General features: G+C 46.6%; 3 protein-coding genes across 3 annotated transcripts; 1 reads left to right on the top strand and 2 right to left on the bottom strand.

Moving 5' to 3' along the window:
* Positions 1–8,598, top strand: LOC133930839 (uncharacterized). The gene is made up of 11 exons (XM_062377600.1): positions 1–198; positions 5,895–6,030; positions 6,187–6,254; positions 6,484–6,554; positions 6,675–6,944; positions 7,355–7,518; positions 7,595–7,650; positions 7,771–7,823; positions 7,910–8,078; positions 8,179–8,276; positions 8,366–8,598. The coding sequence occupies exons 1-11, from the start codon at positions 84–86 to the stop codon at positions 8,468–8,470; spliced, it is 1,305 nt and encodes a 434-aa protein (XP_062233584.1). The 5' UTR covers positions 1–83; the 3' UTR covers positions 8,471–8,598.
* Positions 8,599–9,026: 428 nt separating this feature from the next.
* Positions 9,027–14,388, bottom strand: LOC133930838 (mitogen-activated protein kinase 1). Its single transcript, XM_062377599.1, has 6 exons — positions 14,049–14,388; positions 13,832–13,961; positions 12,248–12,385; positions 10,973–11,305; positions 9,981–10,161; positions 9,027–9,567 (listed from the first exon to the last, which is right to left on the bottom strand). The coding sequence occupies exons 1-6, from the start codon at positions 14,282–14,284 to the stop codon at positions 9,398–9,400; spliced, it is 1,188 nt and encodes a 395-aa protein (XP_062233583.1). The 5' UTR covers positions 14,285–14,388; the 3' UTR covers positions 9,027–9,397.
* Positions 14,389–19,378: 4,990 nt separating this feature from the next.
* Positions 19,379–23,484, bottom strand: LOC133930272 (mediator of RNA polymerase II transcription subunit 13-like). The gene is made up of 7 exons (XM_062376915.1): positions 23,057–23,484; positions 22,457–22,545; positions 22,006–22,374; positions 21,545–21,922; positions 20,854–21,240; positions 20,245–20,480; positions 19,379–19,498 (listed from the first exon to the last, which is right to left on the bottom strand). The coding sequence occupies exons 1-7, from the start codon at positions 23,482–23,484 to the stop codon at positions 19,379–19,381; spliced, it is 2,007 nt and encodes a 668-aa protein (XP_062232899.1).

The raw sequence follows: 23,484 nt of genomic DNA, 5'->3' as shown, positions 1-23,484 counted from the left end.
GGCCACCGCACCCGCCAAACCGCCCCCACTCCCAGCCCCATGCCGCGCGGCGCGCGTCAGCTGCCTCGGCCGCCGCGCGCGAGATGGCGTCCGCGCCTTGCTCTCTTCCTCGTCACCACTCGCTCCGCCGCTCACGCATCCGTCCCTCCCCCGTCGGCCTCGCCTGTTCTTCTTCCAGCGTAAGCGGAAGCCTGTCAGGTTCGTCTTGATCGCCTCCCCTCCCTTAGTCCCTCCCCCGAAATCTGCTTCCGCGATTCCATTTCCCGTCCTCCAAAATGGCGTCCCAGTGCTTGGGAGGGACACGGCTCCGCGGAGCTTTGATGACAGAAGGAAAAATAAAAAACCACGACCTACAATTTCATAGCCGTAGTACTGAAATTTCATAGCCATCCTTCAAATGCCTGGCGGTTTGTTCGGTCTGATTAGGTAGTTTTATGTATGCAGTACAAAGATTTGATCAGCAAGTTTCGATTGAGCGATGAGATCAGGATATTTGATCAGCAAGTTTTTCACTTAGGCATCGAGATCAATTGACATCGAAATAGGCTCAGTAACAGTATATGCGAATTCTGATGTTGCTCAAACGATTTGGCATTTAAGCGAAATGAATCCTCAAATGATCTGGAAAGTCACTCCAATATATGAATTTTAATAGGACCAGACATCAAGAAGCTATGTGACTTTAAACAAAACTAGGAGACAACTCGATTTTATCTAAATGGAGCCACGGATAGTCCAGATTCGAGACAAATATGCATCTCAATTAGATATTTGTTGCCTTGTATTTATGTATTTCACATATGCTGGGTTAGTGAAGTATGTTAGAATCTCGCCGGAGAGACGACGCTCACGTCGACGCTCACGTCGCCGGAGAGATCACGGCCAAGAACACACAACTCACGCGAAGCACAGAGGACACGATCTTGTTTTTGTTGCTGCTTGGCTTGGCTGCTTTTCCAGGGACTACTGCGTTGCTTAAATAGCCGATTACAAGGAAAGAAATCAAGGCCTCAATCAGGCCAGCATGCACACCAACCACACAACGATCATATACCTAAAATAAGCTAGCAACTAAGGAAAGCAAATGCTAATTCTAGGCACACAAGGATTATTCTCAACAATCTCCTCCTAAGCCTTGTTGTGCTCACTATTGATATTGATCAGGCCGATCTTAGTGCGAAGCTCGTGAAACCTGACTCTGCCGAGTGGCTTTGTCAGAATGTCACCCAGTTGCTCTTTGCTCCTGATGAACTCCACCTCTATCAGGCCATTTTCTGCGGACTCCCGGACTAGATGATACTTCACTTCGATGTGCTTGCTCTGTCCGTGGAGCACCGGGTTCTTGATCAACGCAATGGCGGACTTGTTGTCCACCCTCAGCATTGGCACACTCGGCGCAGACCCCTGCATCTCGGCTAGCACTCGAGCGAGCCACAATGCCTGACAAGCTGCATTCGCCGCCGCGATATACTCCGCCTCGCAGCTGGATTGAGCCACCACTCTCTGCTTCATGGACTGCCAGGTGATTGGACTGCTGGCCAAGAAGAAGATGACTCCGGTTGTGCTTTTCCTAGCATCAACATCTCCTGCGAAGTCAGCATCACTGAAGCCTGTCAACAGCGCCTCATTCCCCTTCTTCCTGCCGAACCAGAGTCCCCAATTGCTGGTTTCCGCCACATAACGAAGAATCCGCTTCACAGCTGCGAGATGATCCTCCCGTGGCTCCTCCAAGAAACGGCTCACGTATCCAACAGAGAATGCAAGGTCGGGACGAGTATTCACCAGATACCTCAAGCTCCCGACGATGCTCCGGTATGTGGTGGCGTCCACCAGCGACTTTGTGCTCAGCTTGGTCAGCTTCAGGCGTGCTTCCATGGGTACGTGGCTGGGATTGCATCCCGCCATGCCGCTCCTCTCCAGGATCTTGGCGGCGTAGGCTCCTTGACTGAGCGAAATCCCGCTCGCGCTCTGCTTCACCTCAATGCCGAGGTAGTAGTGCAGCAGACCGAGGTCGCTCATCTTGAACGGGGCCGCCATCTCCTCCTTGAAAGCCTTGAGGTCGCCGCAGCTCGAGCCGGTGATCACAAGGTCGTCGACGTAGACCCCGACCACCAGCTGCGCGTCCCTACTCTGCCTGACGTAGATGGCATACTCCGACGGGCTCCGTTTGAAACCGAGCGACAGCAGCGTCGCGTCCAGTTTCGCGTTCCAGGCGCTCGGTGCTTGATGCAGCCCGTACAACGCCTTTCGCAGCTTGAGTACCTTGTGCTCCTTGCCAGTGATGACGAAGCTGGCCGGCTGCTCGACGTAGACCTCCTCCTGCAGGTCGCCGTTGAGGAACGCCGATTTGACGTCCATGTGGTGCACTTCCCACCCCTCGTGCGCCGCGAGGGCGATGAGCAGGCGCACCGAGTCCAGCCTGGCCACTGGCGCGAACACTTCGTCGTAGTCGATGCCGTGCCGCTGCGCGTAGCCCTTCACCACGAGGCGCGCCTTGTGCTTGGCCACCGCCCCGTGCTCGTCCCTCTTCACCTTGAAAACCCATTTCACTCCGATTGCTTTGCGACCAGGTGGGAGGTCGGCGAGGCACCAAGTGCCATTCTCCTCGATCGATTCCATCTCCTCCATCATCGCCTTCCTCCAGCTTGGATGGCGCTTGGCCTCGGCGAAGGAGGTGGGCTCATCGGAGCTCACCGCGTGCAGCTCCTCTGCAACCAATGCGCGTGGTGCAAAGCCGCACGGCGAGGCCGATCCGATGATGTCGTTGATGTCGCGGTACCGGAGTGACGCGTCATCGTCGTGGTCGGCGTCCAAATTGTCGTCGTCGATACCGTGCAGTGAGCCGGGTTCCACCTCTGCGCCACCAGCCCCGCCGGGAAGCGGCGACTGCTCTCCCAGCGGTCCTCCTCCAGGTGCCTCAACGGCGTCATCAGCCTCTGGCGCGGCCTGGCCCGTGGTGGTGTACTCCACCGTGAAGACGTCGTTGCTGCCGGCCCGCTTGCCGTCATCGCCGCCACTGCCCCAGTCCCACTGGGCTTGCTCGTCGAACACCACGTCGCGCGTCACGTGGACACGCTTTGTGACGGGGTCGTAGGCGCGATACGCCTTGAAGCCGCGCTCGTAACCGATGAAGATCATTTTCCGGCCACGATCCTCCAGCTTCTTCAGGTGCGGCGCCGTGTTCCGGACGTAGACGATGCAACCGAACGTCTTCAGGTGGTGCACCGCCGGCTTCTTCCCGTGCCATGCCTCGAACGGTGTCATGCCGTCCACGCTCTTCGTCGGGCACCTGTTCAGCACATACACGGCGGTGCTCACCGCCTCGCCCCAGAACCATCCGGGGAGCCCCTTTGCCTTGAGCATGCTCCTCGCCGTCGCTACCACCGTGCCATTCCGGCGCTCGACGACGCCGTTTTGCTGCGGGCTGTAAGGTGCGGTGTGCTGACGGTGCACGCCCTTAGCTGCGCAATACTCCACGAGCTCAGTCGCGGTGAACTCGCCTCCACGATCGGTGCGGAGCGCCTTCAGCTTGAGGCCGGACTCGTCTTCCGCCCGTGCCTGGATCTCCTTGATGGCAGCCGCTGCACGATCCTTTGAAGGAATCGCGGCCACCCACATATATCTGCTGAGGTCGTCAACCAACAACAGGAAGTACCTATTGCCTCTGGGCGTCGTCGGCGAAATTGGACCACACAGGTCGCCGTGCACCAGCTCCAGGAGCTGCCGCGCACGGTATTCCGCCCGTGCCGGGAACGAGGTGCGCCGCTGCTTCCCGGCCTGGCACGCCTCGCATAGCTGCTCCACTTGCCCAATCTCCGGCAGTCCACGCACCAGCTCCTCCCGAGCTAGCTTCCGTAGCGCCGCCATGTTGACATGGCCGAAGCGCTCGTGCCAGCGCCACGCCACCTCGTCGTCGCGCCCGTGCACCGCCAGGCATGACGGCTGCGCCAACTTGATGTGGAGCATGTACAGCCGGTTGGCCGCACGCGTCACCTTTGCCAGCAGTTGACCGCCGGGCTCCCGGATCTTCATCACCCCGGCGTCGATGTCGATCTTGTAGCCGACCTCGTCGAGCTGCCCGATGCTCACGATGTTGGTCGTCAGACGCAGGATGAAGTAGACCCCGGAGAACGACCGGATCTCGCCGGTCTTGCACATGAACACGACGGTCCCGCGGCCCTCGATCCGCGCCATCGAGTCGTCACCGAACCGCACAGTGCCGAGCACCGCCGTGTCCAGCTTCGAGAACGCGGTCCTGGACCCGGACATGTGGTTGGTGGCTCCAGTGTCCAGGACCCAGGTCTCGGCCTCCCGCTCCTTCTCTTCTCCAAGGTGGGCGAACACCCTCTCCTCCCGAATCTTGATCTGGGCGCTCGATTTCGCCGTCGCCGCCTCAGATCCGCCGACGCCATGCTGCTGTCCCGCTCCCCGCGGCACCAGATCAGCTTGCTGGAGTGGGACGACCGTCAATGGGGGAGGCGCCGGCGACCCTGCCGGCGATACGCTTGTGGATTGCGGCGGCGGCGGAGTGGATAGAATGGGCGAGGCTGTCACGAGATGGAGCAAGGCCTCCTCTTCATCCTGGACCACGTGGGCCTGTTCCCGTTTGGGCTTCGATCGGCACTCACGGGCCCAATGGCCCAATTTCCCGCATCGCCTACATTCGTCACCGTTGGGCTTGTTTGAATTCGACGGCCCGCTCGACGACGAGCCTCCGCGCCCACGGCCACGCCCGCGCCTGCCGCCCCCTCGGCGTGCGCCGCCGCCACTCGTGCCGCCGCCAGAGTGGTTCTCCGCCTCGCGCTTCTTCCGCCGCGCGTCCCACTCTTCCTCCGTGAGGTACAGCTTGCCCTCGTGTTGCATCACCGCCGGCGGCTCCTCGTCGGCATCCTCCGCCGCCCTCAGTCGCCCGGTGAGCCCTTCGACGGTGAGTGTCGACACGTCGAGCAAAGTCGTGATCGCAACCACGATCTGCTTGAGGCGCTTCGGCACACTGCGGATGATCTTGTTCACGATCGTGACCTCCTCCAGCTTTTCGCCCAGGGTAGCCAGAGTCGCGGCCATGCCGTTGAGGCGCAGCACAAAGTCCTCGATGGACTCGCCGTCGTTGAACATCGCCAGAAAGAATTGGCGTCGAAGGTTCTGCGCCGCCGTCTTCTTCACGCGGTCATCCCCGACCCGCATGGTCTTGATGGCCTCCCACGCCTCCTTCGCCGTATCCTTGTCGGCGATCGTGGACACCATCTCCGGTGGCACCGCGCCACACAGAGCATCGAGCGCCATCATCTCCTCTTGCGGATCAGCGCCACCATCCTCGATGACACTCCAGAGCGCCCTGGCCTTCAACTTCACCTTCATCAGGAGCGCCCAATCGGAGTAATTGGTCTTGGTGAGGACGGGGTAGCTACTCCCGCCTCCCACCTCACGAATCACCCGCTGGATCACGACGCCGTCCTTCGAGGTGCCGTCGTCGGGCTTCTTTCCCGTCATCTTCGATCCCAGGCCCGTACTAGTCGCTCTTGATACCAATTGTTAGAATCTCGCCGGAGAGACGACACTCACGTCGCCGGAGAGATCACGGCCAAGAACACACAACTCACGCGAAGCACAGAGGACATGATCTTGTTTTTGTTGCTGCTTGGCTTGGCTGCTTTTCCAGGGACTATTGCGTTGCTTAAATAGCCGATTACAAGGAAAGAAATCAAGGCCTCAATCAGGCCAGCATGCACACCAACCACACAACGATCATATACCTAAAATAAGCTAGCAACTAAGGAAAGCAAATGCTAATTCTAGGCACACAAGGATTATTCTCAACAAAGTATACTGAAAAGTCATCACTACAATTAATTAAAAAAAAAAACCATAACTACAATACTACATGATTTGTGCAGGTCTGAAATCTGCTGTAAACCTTTATTGTCATCCAATGTCAAGGAAAAATCCTGTTTCGAGTTCATCAATGGATACATCCAAAAGCAAGCAAGGACCAGACCATCTCCTTATTCTTGTTCATGGCATCATGGCAAGGTAAATGCCGTAGATCATAGTTCTACTGAAGTAAATTGTAACATAGATTTGCAAAAGGCTTAAGGTGCAGGTATACTATTTTGACTCAATCTGTACTTTTTTGCATTCGTTCTTGATTTTTACTGATAAATTTACTTCATTCTACATTGGTTGCAGCCCCAGCGACTGGACATATGGAGAAGCAGTGCTGAAGAGGCGGTTGGGTCATAACTTTTTCATCTATGGTAAGGCATGTGAGCATTTGGATTCTGCATTCATTAACTTCAAGATAGTGATCACTTACCCATTCGTTCTAGATTTCAGACATGCCGATTTATGAACTAGATTCACGAAAAAGTGTAGCTAAATGGTGTATATGGCACCCACAGGATTAATTTATCTACACAGGTTTACAGTTGAGAATAATTTGTTAATTGTGATCATCCGTAAATGAGCAAACGTCTTTCTCTGCAGCTAGTTCATCGAACATATACGCAAAAACCTTCGACGGGATTGATATAGCTGGAAGAAGGTTAGCAGACGAAGTACGTTCTTGAAAGTTTGTCCTAGAAAAAGGTTTCAAGCATTCACCTTTCTGGAGACTGCTATCTCCTGTTCCTGATGAACTGCTTAGAAGCTCTGATAATTATGCCTTATGGAAGCAGGTTTTGGATGTGGTTAGGAAGATGTCCAGCTTGAGAAAGATTTCCTTCCTAGCACATTCTTTAGGCGGCTTGTTTGCTAGATATGCTATTTCGATACTCTATTCACCAGAAACAAAGAATACAGGTCAAAGTAGTGCCCGAATTGTGCCTACAACCAGAGGATCAGAAAATTCACGATTCACTTCAGGATTAGGTGCAATTGCTGGATTGGAGCCAATAAATTTTATTACCTTAGCAACCCCACATCTTGGGGTTAGAGGGAGAAATCAGGTGAGTCACCAAAATGTGTTCAATTATATTTGCAAAATACATTATTCATTTTCCACTGAAGCTTGGTTTTCGTGGAAGCAAACTCTCTAGTTAGTTGAATAAAACCTTATGTATATTTTGAAGTTGCCTAGTATGCGTTTTATGAGCTGGGCTGAATACGTCATGTTGTATCACTGCTGGAGGGGTCAAAGCCAACTAGTCTAAATTTCGGAGAGAGTAGTGAATTTGTTGTAACCTGTTGATGTCGATGAGTTCGTTTACTACATATATGAGGAGCCTCCCGGCGTCGGTTGGCTAGCACCACAAGTGGTGGGCTAGCCAACCCGGGTTTGACTCCTGTTGGAGGGGACATCTCTCCCTTCCAAGCGTGTATTTTACTACATGCTTATATGCTTTTTTGAAATTGCCAGCTTCCATTTCTCCAAGGTCTATCAATTCTAGAGAAACTTGCTGCACCTTTGGCTCCTTTGCTTGTTGGGCGCACTGGTGCTCAACTCTTTCTCACCGATGGTGAGCCTAGCAAGCCATCTCTTCTTTTACAGATGGCATCTGGTTGTGAGGACAAAAGGTTCATGTAAGGGAAGAAAACAAATCATTTATGGGACAAGTTATTCTTCTTGGAAATAATGCTTTCTTCATTTCTTTAACAGATTAGCACTAGCAGCTTTTAAAAACCGCATTTTGTATGCTAATGTTTCATATGACCGTATCCTTCCTCTCTGAATCATTTTATGAGCTTGATCTGCAACATGCAAGCTAATAATGTTGATCTCCTCCGCACTATTTTTGTTCTATTCCTGTTCTTGTTTTCTTGAGCTTGTCCCAGATATGGTTGGGTGGCGAACATCTTCAATCAGGAGAGAAAAGGATCTTATAAAGGTACTTCCATAATGATTTGACTGGAAATTACTTGCAGCACTAAAGGAGGGCCATCTGTATAGATCTTATTTATGCTCTATATGCAGCCCTTGCATCGTTCACTGGATGGCTATAAGCACATTGTGAATGTTGAATACTGTTCGCCCATATCATCAGAAGGTCCCCATTTTCCTTCCAAAGCTGCCAGAGCTAAAGCAGTAGCACAAAGAACACAGAACACAGAAAATACCGAGGAATATCACCAAATGATGGAAGGTGAGTAGGATTTTTGCATTCTGACGTATGTGCGCTGGATTTGGTCATTTCTTGACTGCATTATGGACACTTGACACTGATTCTTACGTTGTGGAAACAGAGGAGATGATCCATGGCCTGCAGAAGGTGGGTTGGAAGAAGGTGGACGTCAACTTCCATTCATCACTGTGGCCTTACTCTGCTCACAACAACATACATGTATGCGCAGCACAGTTATCTTCTGAATGCTTTCTTTTGGAGTGACATATTTTGTCTTCAGTTCATCGAAGTTCATGGTGTCAATGCAGGTTAAGAATGAGTGGCTTCACAATGCTGGTGCCGGTGTTATCACACACGTCGCCGACAGCGTAAAGCAGCAGGAGTCACGGCCATGTTTTACTGCCAATCTGTAACATTAGCGTCCCCATTTGCTGACCTTTTTCTGTGGCTAGTAAACTCATGCCAAAACTTCCGATTTTCAGCATCCAAAGATGTTGGCACTGGAAAGATATAATGAGCCATAAACTGGACGCTTCAGAAAGCTCTATCATAGGTACTAGTAGTTGATTGTTGGACGTCATGTGTTTTCCTCCCACCGACCGAAACATCGTTGTTGCACACGGTCACTTGTGCTGCAGATCTTCACGAAATAGTGATGCCTTCGAGGTTGCTAATGTTGCAATCCCAAGTGATGATGCGTCGGCAGAGGTTAAGTAGCTTGGGAGCATCGTCCGGCAGCATGTGGCTACTCGCCCCCGTCCGGCACCATGGCCGTCGTCTTGACAACGTGAAAAATTCAATGAGCATATGGTAGTGTAGCCCATGAGTTGGGGTTGAAATTACCCCAAAAAAGTCCAGTTCCAGATTATCAGCTTCAGTAGCCACCACTACCGGATCACAGTCAGGCATCGTTCATTGGCCCCATCTCGTGGGCAACATCGGAGTTAAAAGTCTTGAGAAACAATTACGTTGGTACAAGAAATCTTAAATCGACCGGAAATGTAAACTTTGACGACAGCCATTGAATTCAGGCAGCCATCGTTCATGAACTACCTCTTCTTACAGATAGCACCGAAACGTTTAAGAGAAAGAAAAGGGGAAAGTCTGCATGAAACAACATATGTAAGCACAAGAATCCATAACTACGCAGAAATTTGACCACCACGAGCTCTTTTCTACCCTTGTAAGACACCACCTCCAGCTTTAAGCAAGGAGGATCTTCAGGTGAGGCAATTATTTACAACTAGCAACTGGTGGTGGTGACCTTTTGTGGCGACAGCAGGAGGGTGAAAAAATTTCCATGTGAATGAAGCCAATCGATGGCCAAAATAGAACTCCAGCTACTGGTACTCTGGGTTGAATGCATGGGCCTCTTGGTAGATAAGATCCTTCATTTGTTCTTCTGACAATGCATGCTGCTCAAAGTCAAATCTGAAGGGCATTGAGCAGCCTGGCTCATCACTTATGTCATGTAGTGATGCCAAGTAAGGATGTGCAAGGGCACCTTCAACTGGCAAAAAGGAAAGGAGAAAAGGAAAGAGAACATTTAGCAACATGATACTTGATAAAATCAGGCAGAATATTGTCAATAAGAACAATGCATTTTCAACATTCGAAATACCATCTGACAACAACTCTGATTCCCACTTCAGAGTTCAGACCAATTCTCTGCAGAATTCATGACTACAAGTGGGTGGGCACGCATTCACACCCACTTGAGCGTGCTGCCTATAAGTACTATCATTCCTAAATTAAACTATGATCATCCATGGTGCTACAAGTTCAATTGCTATTTCCAAGGTGGAATCATCATTATTGATGGCAAAAACAACATTTCGAAATAAAGAAGTTAAAAACAATCTATACAAACAAATATGGACAAGACGGAAACATTTAAGTCTCCAAAATAGTGTCAAAACTTACCTGTTATTCTCTGTCTAGGATCAAAAGTCAGCATCTTTTCCACCAGGTCAATTGCTAAAGGTTGAACATGTGGAAATTTTTCAGGAAAAGACTGCCTGGCATGACGGGGAAGTTGGCGGATATATCTTCTTGCATTTTCATTTACAAAATCCAGATCAGCCTCATTCGGTGTCCCGATGAGCTGCACCAAAGAAACAAGACTGGAAAAATCAAACATGCAATAATGTGCACTAGCAAAACCATACTAAATCCTATACTGAGTGAATTAATATGAACTTCACATATTTACATGATTCGGCACCAGGGTCTTGATTTTTAAGAATATTTATTCAGAATTCCTGGATCTCAGCTGGTACACAAAAACCAGCCAGTTTCTAGTGAATTTCATTTTGTTTACTCTTTTCTTATCATTTTCCTATGTTTTTGCATATAGTCAATCACAGGATAACCAACATGATATGCAACTTTAAAAATAACGCAAAACCACCACAATACATGTTTCCAGCGTAATTTGGAACCGGTTATGCAATGATTAGATAAGTTACAAATGGGTGTTATTGTCGCCCATGCTAAACTGTGCTCAAAATAGTTTCATCTTCAAAATACAACACTTAAAAATCATTTATGACTAATATAAGTGTATAGTTATAGTGCAATAATGTAACTTCCACTCAGATCCTCCTTAATTGTACAAAATTTCTACAAGTCACTTTTTCTCTGATTACTACCAAATTTTCAATGACCCCGCCACTGTGGCATTGCATGTAGCTAATAAAGAAATAGGCTGGCCTCCATAGGAACAAACTGATAAGCGGGTGGGTCGGGTGGCTTAAACTGAGTGGATTGGATGTATACACAACTATCTATGCTTATTACTAGTTCACTACATTGTACATGGTAAATACTACCATATAACTACAACTATGCTGAATAACAGACCAGGTAACACAATTTCATCAATTCAATGTGAAAGTTCAAAGACAAGGTCTAACCTCCATTAGCAGACGTAGCTGATGGACATGATCTCTTCCAGGAAACAAGGGTTTACGATCCATTAGTTCCATAAATATACAGCCCACAGACCACACATCAATTGCTGCAGTATATTCAGAGGAATTTAACAAAAGTTCTGGTGCTCTGTACCATCTTGTGACAACATATTCAGTCATAAAATCAGTTTCCGAGGTTGTGCGAGCAAGCCCAAAATCACATATCTTAAGGTCACAGTTTGCATTCAAAAGAAGATTGCTAGGCTTCAAGTCTCGATGAAGGACATTTGCTGAATGTATATACTTCAATCCACGAAGAATTTGATAAAGAAAATACTGCACAAAAAGAAATAAACAAGCCCACAAAAATTGTCATACAACATGTATAATTTCTCAGAACAAGATAGAAGTTCATAGCTAGGAGGGGTGTAGGATGTAATCTGGTGATTGGGGTTTTTTATGTTGGGGGGGGGGGGGGGGCGTAGAGAAATGGGTTAGCATGCTAGAAATCAGCTGAACAAGTGAATAGACATAATCATATCAGTTAACAAAGATAATAAAAGTCAGGAACGATACAGTTGAAACATGAGTCACTATAAGCAAGATACAAAATTGTGATAACAGATAAGACCATTACGATATCAGAAATATGCTTCTACTCAGGGCTAACAGGTGACACTTAGGACAAGTATCCTACAAAGAGACTCTCGAGAGCCAAAACTCAAAAGTATCACTTCTGTTTTCATAAAAATTGCATCTTGGACCTATGTAATACAATCCCCCCAATCCAAGTTCAATAGCGCATTCGAAGAATTATACGATTTGGCCTATGTACTATAAAGGTTTTCTTGATGTCATATATAGAAGGTCCCTTGATGATTAGCATATGAGGGTTCAAACAATGCTGCCTACTTGTGGTAATCTCAGAAGAGCAGCTATAGGGGACATCATTGAACATATCAGATTCGATTTGTATTCATCAAATTTTCAATAGTATTTCAAGAACCAAACATGCATCGACACTTCAACAGTCATAGTCTCATCAATGTTTTCACGTTCTAGGTCAATTATTTAATATCCTCAAATATCAGGGTAAATTAAAATTGAACGCAGCCCTAGATCAATGAGATTCACTGAAAACCCAACCTCAAACATAGGCCGACCAGAAACAGATGAACATGAGTGGCTTTGAGCTAAAATATCACGCGGTTGTGATATAAGCATGAAGAGAAACAATTGACAGTATAATGCACTTCTCAGATAAAGAAAAAGAAATACCTGGCAGTGCTCCTCCGACAGAGCTTGATTTGAGCGAATAATTTGATGCAGATCAGTATCCATCAATTCATATGCAATGTAGACATCATTAAATGACTCTCTCTGTGGAGGAGGTATGATATCCCTTATTGCAACAATCTGCATAGAAAAAATATTTTGCATCAGAAAACATGATATTTCTAGCTGGAATTCATACTTCAAATTATTCCAATAACTTTAATTACGGTAACAAGGCTGCAATGAGTTCAAGTTTTTTATTTTAGTGCAAAAAAGGTCAATACGTTAAAATAAATGAAGTTACAGGCTTACAGCTAAATTAAGTTGCAACATTGTAAAACAATGTATAACGCATAGATCAGTGCTTCATGCTTATTTTGTAACTTGTAACGTTTTACGTTACAATATATGAAGTAGAGAAAAATCTGCAACTTCCTTTTTTTTCTATAGTTTTTGCATGCCTTTTTGACCTTTTGTAGCAAATCTGCATACTGGGCAGCATATTTTCCCACGTGCGGCATAATGCTTTTGGGGGCATCGTTATGCAGAATAGTACAATGAATACAACTTGTGTTACAGTTAAGGAAAGTCTAGACATATATAAGTAGCTGACCAACAATCTAAAGCAAGTATATTAATTAAGTACTAACCTAAGGTCACCTAATCCAAAGGTCTGCAAGTACACACATGATTGTCCAATAACAAAAAGAAAAGGAAGGCACAGCATTCGTGTGTGCGACAGTTACAAAATTACTCATTAAAATCCAATTTATTTCAGCTCACTTAGAATATGCTAATTGCTAAAACTTTCAAGCCTTGAAGGCAACAATGGAGCCAGAAATTGGAAGCGCCTCAAGATCGGCCGGCTCATCCACAGCTGGACCCTCTGTACCTTCGATTTTTTCTAGAACATTTTATGTGGCCATTCCCTACTATACTTCTCACCTAGTTGTCTTTCTAACATTGAACACAAAAAGATGTCCCTTCCGAAAAACTAGAGTGACTTTTCAAGGCTATGCAGGTCAAAACCCATAAAATTCTAATGTGAACTACTCTTACTCAGTCTATCACATTAAAGGTCCAAGTCCAGTACAGAAAGTCATCCTGAGTCTTTCCGATAGTAACGCAAGCCCTAGTCCCCTACCAGCTGGGCATTCACTTCCACTACATTCCCACTGGATTCGTTTGATCTAGCAGAAAGGTCACCACTAGGTTGGTCCTCAAGTGACTCACTTTTGACATCAGCAGTAGCTGCTGCTGCTCCAGGTAGGGTTGATACCACTTCTTCCCCTCAGCTTCTTCAAGAACACAATGAATAGCATCTCAAAAGATGGTTGGCTCCCTTAAAGGCATGGCTACAATTGCCATTCCTGAACTCCTCCCAACCAAGAGTAGGAAGGAAAAGTTCCCCTATGTTAGGCAAGCTATCTTGAACCCAATCATTTAAGCAACTAACCCCAACCTCCCCCAAATTTAATGCAACCACAAGACAAGCATTTAACGAGAATCTCCAATATGCTCCTTGCATAAAATAAAATAAAACTGGGATCATTTGGAAAGAGAGCAGGACGGATCCGGATGACTGACATTCTCGTGGTCCATGTGGCGGAGCAGCTTGATCTCGCGGAGCGTGCGCTTGGCGTCGATCTTGTTGTCGAAGGCGTTGGCGATCTTCTTGATCGCCACCTGCTCCCCCGTCTCCGAGTTGAGCGCCGAGCTGCCCATCAAACCATGCACACAAATCAGACACTCCCACTCGTCGCACGGCACACGAATCGGGGGAGGCGAGGCAAACCACACGAACCAGACGATGCCGTAGGCGCCCTTGCCGATGGGGAGGATGGGGGGTTTGTACTTGGCGGTGATCTCGAACACGTTGCCGAAGATGTTGTACTGGATGAACCGCCCGCCGTGGCTCAGCGTGGCCTGGATGTTCTCCATCATCCCTCCTCCTCCTCCTCCCGGCTGCTGCGGCGGCTGCCCTCCGCCCGCGCCGGCGTCCGCCATCTCCGTGTCCGGCGGCTGCCCCCCGCCGTCCATCGCCGGATTTGGATCGCGCCGAGGAAGGGAAGGGAAAGTGGAGAGCGAGGTGGGGGAAAATGGGAATTCGTTGCTGCGAGATTTGGTCGCTTTCGTCTGACCTCTTTTTTTAGTAGCAGCTCGCCAGAGACATTGAAAGTCACTGACACGTGGGTTAGGTGGGGATCGGGCCCACATGTCAGCGACTTTCAATGCCTCTGTAGTACTGCTCGCGAGCTCCTCTCGTCTCTCGCTTTTTTTTTTCCTCGCTCGTTTTTTTTCCCCTTCACCCTATTGGGCTGGTGGGGATGCTGAGTGGCCGGCCTGAGGCCTGCGTGGGGAAATGGGTATAGAAATGGTTGGGTTGGGTGACGCGCGCGGCTACGGGTACCCGGCCTGCCGGTGGGGTGTCTCTTCTCTTTCCCTGCTGCGGGTGTGGGTTGGGTGGATTCGGGGGACGTGTAGCGAAACATGTGAGCGTTCTGCAGTCGTAATGATTGACGTGTCAGGGTGACGAGGGGCAGGGCGGATTTAGAGCATACTAATCAAATTACACTATTTATATCTCTATATATAGGATTATCTTAAAAACAAATTTCCTTTCATATCTTTGTCCACCTAACAGACTATTTATATTTCATTCTTCATATTGCACTTACAACCACACATACACGAGCATGACGGCAATAACACAAGGCCGACCGGAGCGCAAGCGCAAACTCAACGTAAGAGAGAAGCAAAACATCACTATAGTAGAGAAGAAAGACATACCATGCCACACTGGCAAACATGTCGACGGCGTCGCATGTCGGCATGACGGCGCCGCACGCGCGCCAACATGACGGTGGCACACGCACACCGCCACAGAGAGGACGACTCAATGTCACTAAGCTGGAGCACACTCAACAGCACGATGGCTGGAGGAAACTGAAGCTCGACATACTTGCGCGATTCGAAAGCGCGCGCGGCCAGAATCAAACAAAAAACTCAACGCTGACGCGGCTAGAAACCATGTACCCACGATGGAGACGTACGCCAGCGGCCAAATCTATGGCACGGTTGGAACAAACAAAAGCTCAACGATGGTGCGACCAAAGATCATGTACCCATGGCGGAAAACACCACACACTGATGGCATTATGCCAGCTCAACGGCAACGGCACATAGCCTATGAAAGACGATGCTATGACGACATCACGACTAAAGCTCACACCTATAAAAACGATCTCAACACTGGCGTGGTCAAAGGCCCTGCACCCACTGTGAAGCTCCTCACCCAAGATAGATCACACTGGAGAAATAGAAGACGAGGAGGGGAAAAGGAGAAAAGCTCTGCAAAAACACCACCGGGTCTATACTTTACCTCGGATGAAGCCCGACACGGCAGCCATGGCGATCTGCGACGACGAATCAGCGGTGGGCAATTCGGGCAGTGGAGTCGGCAAACTTGGCACATAAAGCGGCATGGCTTCAGCTCTCCAGGTAGCATATTGATCTCCATGGCAGTAGCAACAACAATAGGGCTTCATCCTCTCTCTCCCCTCTACGCACCGGCGGGCAGCTATGGGGGCAGGGAGCAGCAATGGCGCCACAACTCTCCTCTTCTGTACCGGTAGCCAAACATCTGGCCACACACGGGCGTTGGCAGACCTGCAAAATTGATCTCCACCATGGGTAGCGGCACGTCTTTGTCCGGAGGCATCGATGTCTCGAGGTGGAGCCCCGGAGGTCGAACCATGGTGAGAGTGTATGGGGACGAGCGGGCGGTTGGAGGATGACATGCGGGAGGGAGACACCAAATCTGGCGTGCAAGAGGAGCAAGATAGTGTGCTCGGTAAAATAGCGTAGGCGATGGCAAGACTGTTGGAGCACCAAATTTACTACAGTTGGCTATCGGATGGGATGAAAGGTGGGATGAATGGTTTGTTAGAGATGCTCTTAGATGGTCTCATAGTTTTTGTTTTTGTATTTTTGAAAGAGTCCTTTTCTTTTGCTTTCTTTCTTTTTTTGAGTGGAATACAATTCTATTAGCCATTTGGCATATCAATAAATGCCCTACACCAGGAGAAGTACCATTCGCCAGGACAATACCCGAAGGACCATTACAACCAAATGCTGCCATTGCATGCGCTACTTTATTACACTCCCTAGGATAAAAACTCAATAAAATTTAGACGAAGAAGCTTCTTTATGTCATAAATCATACCCCCGTGGGCACCAAACTGAATGTCTCTTTTTGCTTTCTCAACGTATCTGAAGCACTTTGAATGCTGAAAATGTTGCTATAATGTTCATCTCTTATTTTATTATGTTGAGACAATCACCAACCTGACATGCAAGATGTCCATCCCCGCAGGTGTCCCTTTCTATGGCTCATAAGACTAAATTGTCAACCCTGAACTGAAAGAATGCAAACAAGTCTGCACAAATTTTTGTACAATTTCTGACTTGCAAACAACATTTCTGAAAAATAAACAGTGACCCCTCAATAGGAGGCGAAGGTTCCCAAAACCTATAGCTCAACCTACCAATGACTTAAAACATATGTTACTACAATATTACAATTAATCGAGGGAGAGATAACAGTGTATTGCTGTGCACTTAATTACATCCTCAGTCCAACAAATTAGAGTTGTCGCTCAAAATTAGGCTAGAGAGCTCATCAATGTGACACACCTTCCTACCTAGATACATACACAGACTCTAAGCTTTGAGAACCATCTGCCTTTATTTTTCTTGCGTAAAAGCTACCATGTCAATTAATTGCCCTTCTAAACCACCTCCCTTCTCCCCTTCTCTGTTGGTTGAGAGAGATGTCGATCAGCATAGTGGAAAAACCGCCTCAGTTAGTGAACCATGTCACAGTGGATGAACAGAAAAGTGCGTATTTCCATATTGATCAAGCTTGCTGTCATCCATGAAAGTGAGTAATATACTCACTATTTCACAAGTAATTCAACAAAATAATTCGTGCGTGTACCTCCAATTATTTCAGGCCACTCTCTACAGCCATCACTTCTCTCATACACTCAATTGACAATGGTGAATAAACCACCATCTCATGCATTGTATAGCCAAAATATGTCATATAGTCTCATCCTTAAAAAGAAAAAAAAATGGTAATTGTGCTTCCAGACACTAAAATCTATATCCATTTGAGCAAATGTCAAAGAGCAATCAATGTGATCACAAGAGTCAAGAACAACATAAGCCTAGCAAGCAACTTGACATCGTCATGCTTACAGTTAAGGTAGGATAAATGCCACATCAACAACATGTAATAGGCCAAAGTTATTTAAAGTTTGATATTTTTAGAAAATATTTCTAGAAAAAAATATATTCATGTGAAAAGGAGATTGATATCTTGCTATGTGGAAATGATGCAACGACTTAACTTCGCCAATAAGTTTTAGAGATGGTCATATGAGAGCTCTTGTTATTTTGAGATGTTGGTCTCCCACGAATGACTTGTTAATTATTTTGTTCACGATGTCATATACTTTAGGATGCAAAGAAAAATATAAACACATCTATCAATGGTGTTGAAGCGGGAGACAAGGTCGGGTCATGTATCCAATGGTGAATGACCGTGGTGGATGCAATGAAAAATAGAAACTCATCTACCCGTACGGCCACCGACATCATCGGTAAGGGAGGATACATGCACGGGTGCATCGGGATTGGACTCTGTAGCTCAAGGTAGTGATGTCAACATGGCAGTAGAGTAAGGTGTAGCTCGCAGATTGTTGATGGTGGAACCACAACCTCTGGTAGCAACAAGGAACCCCAACAAAGCCAATGATTTACAGAGCGGAACACTAAAGTGAATCGGTACATGAAGGTATTGGCTATGTTGTACTGGCTTGAACCATGTAGATCAAGGTGGCAGCATTAGGAAAAATCTATGTTGCACAGACCGCACAGATTATGGTGCTTGACATCCCAAGCCAAACAAAAAAATATTCAATTGGCATATCAAAGAAAAATGGGAATAAGTGTATGTAGAGCAAAAGGATGATGATAGTGGCAGAACAATGAGTGATGGTAAGGTAAAACACAAATATGTGATAAAACTAGGATATTGCAATGGTACATGCACATTTGGATGATACTAGCCGTGCAATTGAGCAGGCCACCTTGCTACTTCACACAATAATACATTAAAAATACAGTAGTAATCTTGTTCATATTTTTTTTAAAAAACTGCAATTATGTAAAGTTATCTAAATGTTCATATTTTTAGGTGATGTTTCTAAATAAAGATATCTAAGCAGAGAAGAGATTGAAATCATGATACATGACAATGATGCAATGATAAACCTAGGTTATAAGTTTGGGATATGGCATAATGAGAGTCCTATTTGTTTTTAAATGTTAGTCTAACTGGAACAACTTGTTAAAAAAATTATGTCGTGATTTTTAGGAAAATAAAAATTTGAAGCTAGAATGAGACATATTTAGGACACAATAATGTACGTCTATTCTTATAATGCTGCATCCACCACTGCAAAGAGGGTAACCTAGCTTCTTGGATAGTGCAAAATCACTTACAATTAACATACATGTTAGGAAGTTATAAATTGAAGGGGAAAAGAATTTATGGTTCACTTCTTTTGGCTGTTGTGCGAGAAGCAATTGTTTAATTCTTGTGGAATTCGTATACCTAAAAATGTGATAGTTTAAGGACCAAATCCTAAGGAGCATATTGAGCCTGAATATTACTCCAAGATTCTCTATAAATGGCAAACTCTTTATTCAACTAGATGTATTTTGTAAAGTGCCTGCTCGGGATATCTATATACACATACATGCAAAATTAAGTAGTTGAAATATGTATTTTGCTCTGTTTTAAAGGAGAAACTTTTACCCTTGTTTAATCAGGGATTTCTAGAGCATCAACTTCAGCGGAAGCTGCAAGAGCGGCATTTGAAGGGGGTAAAATATAGTGTTTCCTACAGAAATTATAAGAGCGATTTTTATTTGGAATGAATTTGACTCTTTTTTTAGGTTTTAAAACAATTCACTAGTCCCTATATCCCTTGCACTTCCTCTGGCGGTTGAGCTCCAAAGTAGCATAGAGGAGTTAACTTCATTCTGTGGAGTAGTTCTTCAGGTCTAGCTAGGAAAAGCATCTAACTTGGAGAACTCTGGAATTGACTGCAAGCTAAATCTTAGAAGCGCCCGCATGCAGGAAAACAAGCAGTAGTCATATTTGAAAAAGGCGTACCTCATCAACTGCACATTATTCAACTTTTTCAACGAAGACGGACTGAATATGCTGGAAGATTGGCTGGCCATTTGCTTTAAAGTCAGTTTAAAAATTATCCCAAACCTGTGTAGCTAGCTAGCTCACAGTGCAATGACATGTGACGTTGATTCAGCTAATTTAAACTAGAATACTAAGCGTTGCCTCTCAATCGCATCGGCAAAGGCTGTGAGAGGTTTTGCTCCAGCAGAGCTAGGGAGTTTTAGAAAAAATTCAATCGATGTGGTCCGTTGGATGCAGACCTCTCGTTCACGAGAAGGCTTTCTTCTGTTCACTTTTCTTCATTTTCTTCTCCCGCAAACAAAGAACGTCCGGGTTAAGGCTTAACTAGGGACTGCCAGCGACGAGGAAGAAGGCAGCGCGGATAGACGGGGCTGAGGAAGAAACGTGGCAGTGGGGTAATAGGGTGCAGATCAAGTAGCTTAAAACCCTCATCGTGCATCCAACTAGCACACAATCTTTTTTCTTTTCTATTTTGAAAAACTAGCACACAATCTTTCAAACGCTATAGTCATGCTACTGCAATATTACAACTAATCGAGGGAGAGGTATTCGCAATTGATGTGCACTTAATTACATCCTCAACCCAACCAATTAGAATTATCACTCACTATCAAGGCAAAATCGGGCTAGAGAGCTCACCTACCTACCTAGATACATACAGAGGCACTGAATTTTGAGCATCTAGCCCTTATTTTTCCCGTGTAAAAACTACATGCCAATTAGTCGCCCCTCTAAGCCACCTCTCCCTTCTCTGCTGGTTGAGAGAGATGCCGATCAGCAAGTGGAGGAGCCGCCTCAACCTAAGACCATCACAGTGGAAGGGCAAGGCAGTGCGTCTAGTGCGTCCTTCCATGTAGATCGGGCTTACTGTCATCCAAGAAAGGGAGTGAAGCTCGGTGGCAACAGCTTCCAACATATTATGCATCTCCATCTGGTAGTCTCGAGTCGCTGTTTTCTTAGGCCATCTCCAGCAGATACTTTAAAAATTCATCCTCTATAATACTATTATAACATCCCCTAATACTATTACAGTACTCTCTATTTTTTACATCTCCAGCAGTTACTCTATTTCTTATCTTCCATTACTCTCCCTCTTCTTTCGGGCCCACAGTCATCTTCTGTGAACAGTGATAGAGACAGATGAGAGAAGCGGCAAATATACGAACGGCATAAAAAATCTACAACATTATTTGGACACTGTAGCACGTGAAAAAGACTCAGCTGGAGCTGTTTGCGGGCGCAGTAGTCCGCATCGGACACTGTAGCGCTGGAAAAAAGGCTCCGCTGGAGACGGCCTTAACCAAGTTCCTTGCTTGCTTGCTCGTGTTACTGCCGTCAACCCATCTGCTCATCTTTTCTTGAACAATGCTGCCTCCATAGTGATCAATGATGCTAATCGAGAGGACTACGGGTCTGTCCTCTTTGGTGAGTTGTGCAGAGCCCCTTCTTACATGTGGGACGGCTTTGGAGACAACATAGCCCATTGCCAAGGGAATCGCAGTCCCTTTGCTGTACAATAGATGGGCAAGTGGTGGAGATTCTGATGTAAGGCATGTCGGGAGTTGTAATGTTGCAGGAGAAAGGTATCTCATACTTGGTGAAGGGACTAGGATATATGAGTGTGATGCTGACATTGAGCCAATGGATTTCACTGGAGTGAACCCTTCCAAGTAACTCGAAGCGCCACTGCTACCTTGATTCCCTTCACCTGTAATAGAGGCCAAGATTTGAAAAGCTTAAATAAATGTGATTCTGTGTTTTACTATTGATTTCCTTACAAACAAAGAAGATTTTGCTAATTGATTTATAGTCATATAGCAATACATTGTTTTAGGTTAAAATGATTTAAAGCAACTAACCATATGATGTGTTCATGTATGATATGGCCAATAAGTAATCAACAATTACTTAGTGTTGGAAGAAAATGCCTCATTGAATAAATTTCCACATTAAATGGGCAAGTGATATCTTGTATATTACTTTACAAGAGTATATATACAGGTGGTGCTTACTAGAGGTTGGTCTGGTCAACAGATCCCCTTGGCATGTGAGATGCAATGGATGATCTTGGGAAACTGCAACCAAACTGATGCTGCGAACCAAGTGTAGTGAACCCCTTGAATTGTCCATTCCAGTTTGTTCCACTAGTATCTGCTTTTTGTTGTCTGACTGCCCGAGTCCACCTTTCATGAAGCTAGATTTTGAATGAGGGCTGTACAATGGGCTTGGTGAGGAAGGCATGTTTCTGTGTTGAATTAAGGTCATATATTGCTGCTGGTGCGTCGGCCCATTAGAATTAGATGGAATACCCTCAGGTATAGACCGGCGTAACTGCACATGCCACTTCTTGACTACATTAACACCAAAAGAGTATATTTCCTTTTGCCATTCTGCATACAAAACGTATAAGATAATTACACATTATAGTCTAAACACAAAAGGTAATTGAGTTCATGATCAAAACAATCAATACCTTGGATTTCAAGTTCAAGGAAACCTCCAATTCGGGTTATTATTACATCTCTTGGTCTCATATTGGTCGCCTCAGGTGAAGACGACATTATGTGACAACCCTGCTGCAAAATTTGGATGAAAAGGCTTTGAAGAACTTTGGTGTCTTGGCGACTACTAATACCACCAAAAGGAAATATTAAGCTATCCAATAACTCTCCTCTAGAATCTGTCCAGATGCATACTAACCATCGCCAGTCCTCAGTCCAACCATAACAGCAATGAAGACTTGCTGCATTGTCAATCTCAGATCCTTCGAGTTGAGGGTTCACTCCACTGTCAGAGCCGCCTCCTGAAATTGAGATATAAACCCCGCTGCCACTAGCATCAACTCCAGATTTTTAGGATTCCATTAAAGCACTATGATCAATAGCCCTGGCTCCGCTAATATGAAAAGTGGCTCAAAGGCATACTTTCTATCATCTTGAGCACATAAACCTGGGAACTTACTTGGGTCCAGCAATCCCCCAGCGCGAGCAGGTGTAACATCCTGAGTTTAAGCCTGCCAATTAGTGCAAATCTCACTCCAAATTGAAACTTTTTAGGGTAAATTAGGCTGATTAAGGTTAAGAAAATAGGAGTGTGGATGTATATATACAAGTATATGTATACTTTCGTAGTTGTGAGTTATGCTAAGTTGCAGCAGTATTCGAAGTGCACTAGGATCAAATTCAAAATATACTTTTAGATTCTATTCAGCGCAAATCCAAAAATTTAGTTGGATCCTTTGGTTCAAATCGTCTTGAAAATCTCGAGATCCAAGTTCAAATATTCAAAATAGAGTTGTTGAATCCAAAGTCAAAACCAAATTCAAATTCTCCAAATTTGAATTATTCCAAAACCTTTTCTTTCTCTCCTTCTTTTTCCTCCTTCCATTTTTCTTTTTCTCCCTGGGCCGGCTTTCCCCTTCCCTCTCCCTTCTTGGCCCAGCTGGCTAGCTCGGCCTCCTCTCTCCCACGCGCTGCGTCCGGCCCAGCTCGCTGCGTCGTATCGGCCCACTCACGCGCGCGCACTCATACGCCCTCGGCGGTCCGCTGAGCCACGCGTCGCTGATCCGCCCGCACGCGTCCGCGCGCCTCTCCTTCCTTCTCCCCTCCAGCGCGACGACGACATCGCCGGTCGCCGTCTCTCCGGGAAATATCTCGCGCACGCCCGACCACTCTCCGCAGTCCCCGCTCACCCTCTGCTCTCTCTCTCTCTCCCTGCTACCCATGCCTCTGCGCAGTGATTTCCGCGGCCCACGCGCTGGCCGGCGCAGAGTGCCCATGCTCCGGGGAAAATGGTGGGCGCCGGCCGCCACCTCGCCACCGACGCCCCTGTGACGCCAGCACGTGAACCGCCTCCCCGTGCCTTCCCTCCCGTCTATAAGTAGAGCAGCCTGCGTTTCTCTCTCCCTCCTTTTCTCCCCTTCGCCGCGCCACCGTACCACCACCACCGCCAT

This window comes from Phragmites australis, chromosome 10, assembly GCF_958298935.1.
Source record: "Phragmites australis chromosome 10, lpPhrAust1.1, whole genome shotgun sequence".
In the NCBI taxonomy this organism is placed as follows: Eukaryota; Viridiplantae; Streptophyta; class Magnoliopsida; order Poales; family Poaceae; genus Phragmites; species Phragmites australis.
The sequence above is the reverse complement of the archived record's forward strand: the minus strand, read 5'-3'. Positions and strand labels throughout refer to the sequence as shown.